This window comes from Orycteropus afer, unplaced genomic scaffold, assembly GCF_000298275.1.
Source record: "Orycteropus afer afer isolate SDZICR_OR568_19922 unplaced genomic scaffold, OryAfe1.0 scaffold00810, whole genome shotgun sequence".
NCBI lineage: Eukaryota > Metazoa > Chordata > Mammalia > Tubulidentata > Orycteropodidae > Orycteropus > Orycteropus afer.
In genome coordinates, this window is record NW_006922397.1 from 329,876 (window position 1) to 332,331 (window position 2,456).

Consider the following 2,456-nt stretch of genomic DNA (forward strand, 5'->3'; position numbering starts at 1 on the left):
TCTTATTGATTGCAATTTGTGGATAACATTTTATTTCTCCCATGCTGCTCTCAGGATTCTTTCTTTGTCTTTAGTTTTGGTGAATTTGATTATGATATGTCTTGGAGATATTCTTTTGGGGTCAATCCAGTTGAAATAAGAAAAATTCTGAGTAAAAAATAATAGTTGCCATTGAATTTATTCAAATTCATGGAGATTCCTTGTGTGTTACAGTAGAATTGTATTACACAGGATCTTTTGGAGGTAGGCCATCCTTTTGAGGGACTGCTGGGTAGACTCAAACTACCAAACTTTCAGTTAACTTCTAGGCACATTAACATTTTGTGCCACAAAGTGACTCCAAACAAGATCCCTCCAAAATTTTTTGTAAAAGGTGATTGGGGCAAGATGACCTCTAGACGTCAATTATAATCAAGATATATGTGCTAAAAAAAGAGTAAAACATTGCAATAAATGTCATGAAACAAAATGTGTATGAACTCTTATGTGGAAAATGAATTTGCTCTGTAAACTTTCACCCAAATCACAATTACATGATTTTAAAAAAGGGGGCAAATCAAATAGATTCATATAAACACTAAATTATATGCTTATTTGTTTACTTTACAAACCATCACCCATAATATATACATCAGATAATATTTTTATGCATGACACATACATTTTTTTCAAAATATTTTACTGGATTCTCAAGAGTTGTGCTGCCAACATTATTGCCATTTGCCCCATCTGACTATCAGACTCTTGAAATGTGCATAAACCAAATTGCAAGATGCTTAAAATATAAAATACACACAAGATAATGAAAACAACATACAAATATCACATTAACACTTTTATATAGATGTACAAATAAGAATGTTTCAATAAAATAATATAATGTTATTATAGAAATAGTAATATAAGCAGGAAACATATTATACTATCTGTAATATAGCATATATTATATGCATACTAAATGGATATAATAATGTAATATAGAACATCAATGTAGATAATATTTACATTAGTTATAATAGTATTAATGTGTGGAGTTAAATAAGTATCCTTAAATTAATTTAACTTTCATTTTCCTTTGCAATGTGTCTACCAGATAATTATAAATAACTTATGTGGCTCCTGTTATATTTGATCAAACAGGACTTCTCTAGCATTTTCTAATCAACATGGAAAAGGGAATAAAGAAAACAGAGTAAGGAGAATCATGACTATTCTTTCTTGGAAGAGAATGTTCCAAACACTCTTTTCATGGCCCCCAGGACTTCTTTATTTCTCAGGCTATAGATAATTGGATTAAGCATGGGAGTGAGGATAGTGTAAAAAACAGCCAAAATTTTATCTTCTGCTGGTGAGCGGAGATTCCTAGGCCGAAGATATGTATAAACAAATGGTGCATAGTAGAAGGTAACTACAGTTAAATGTGTCGAACAGGTGGTGAAGGCCTTTTTTCTTCCTTCTTTGGCGCGCATATGGAAAACAGCCAAAACTACTCTCCCATAGGAAGCAGTGATGCCAAGGAAAGGAAGGAGGAGAAAGAGGCTAGTGCTCACAAAAACCATGTACTCATAGATCCAGGTGTCTATACATGCAAGAGGCAACATGGCTGGGACATCACAAAAGAAATGATCAATGGCCCTGGACTGGCAGTAAGGAATATGAAGGGCATAGACTGTGTGTGCCAAGGAATTGATGGATCCCAAGATCCAAGATCCTGTGATCATCTGGACACACATCCTTCTACTCATACGGTTGGGATAATGGAGAGGGTGACAGATGGCCACATAACGATCATAGGCCATGGAGGCTAAGAGTAAGCCTTCAGAACAGGCCATTGTCAAGAAGAAGAAACTTTGTACCCCACATCCTAGGAAAGAGATGCCATTCTGGCCAGAGAGGAAGTTGAGCACCATCTTTGGGATAGTTGTAGAGATGTACATCAGGTCCATGAGGGACAGCTGGCTTAGGAGAAAATACATGGGTGTGTGGAGATGAGGATCCACGCGGATGAGGTGAATCATGGTTGAGTTACCCAGTGAGGCCAGAAAGAATACAAGGATGATAAAGAACAAGAGTAGCAGTCCTGTTTGATTTTTGGGGAAAAGTCCCAACAAAATAAAATCATTTGAAGTTTGATTCTGTTTCTCCATGAAAACGTAATGTTTTAACTTCCTGGAAAGAAAAAATTAAAAAAAGATAAAGGAAGACAAAACAAGAACATGTTTTTGTTTTTTTTTTTTTATATATATATTTTTTTTCCCCTTATGAGAGGAGCAACATTTGCCTGGAGAAAATGTGATTACTGGGCAAGGAGGGAAGGAGACTGGGTTAGGGTTGGGGATGGTAAATGGGGAGTGAAACTAAATGTGCATGAATTGTTGAATGTAAAACAAACTCTGCTCTAAATTTGCAACTAAAGCACAATAAAAAGTAAAAAAAATATATAAAAAAATATATTA

At 34.9% G+C, this 2,456-nt stretch overlaps 1 protein-coding gene across 1 annotated transcript; it reads right to left on the reverse strand.

The window, feature by feature from the left end:
- Positions 1-1,208: 1,208 nt before the first annotated feature.
- On the reverse strand, positions 1,209-2,165 carry LOC103211881 (olfactory receptor 2L13). The gene has a single exon (XM_007957858.2). The coding sequence runs from the start codon at positions 2,145-2,147 to the stop codon at positions 1,209-1,211; it is 939 nt and encodes a 312-aa protein (XP_007956049.1). The 5' UTR covers positions 2,148-2,165.
- Positions 2,166-2,456: the final 291 nt, after the last annotated feature.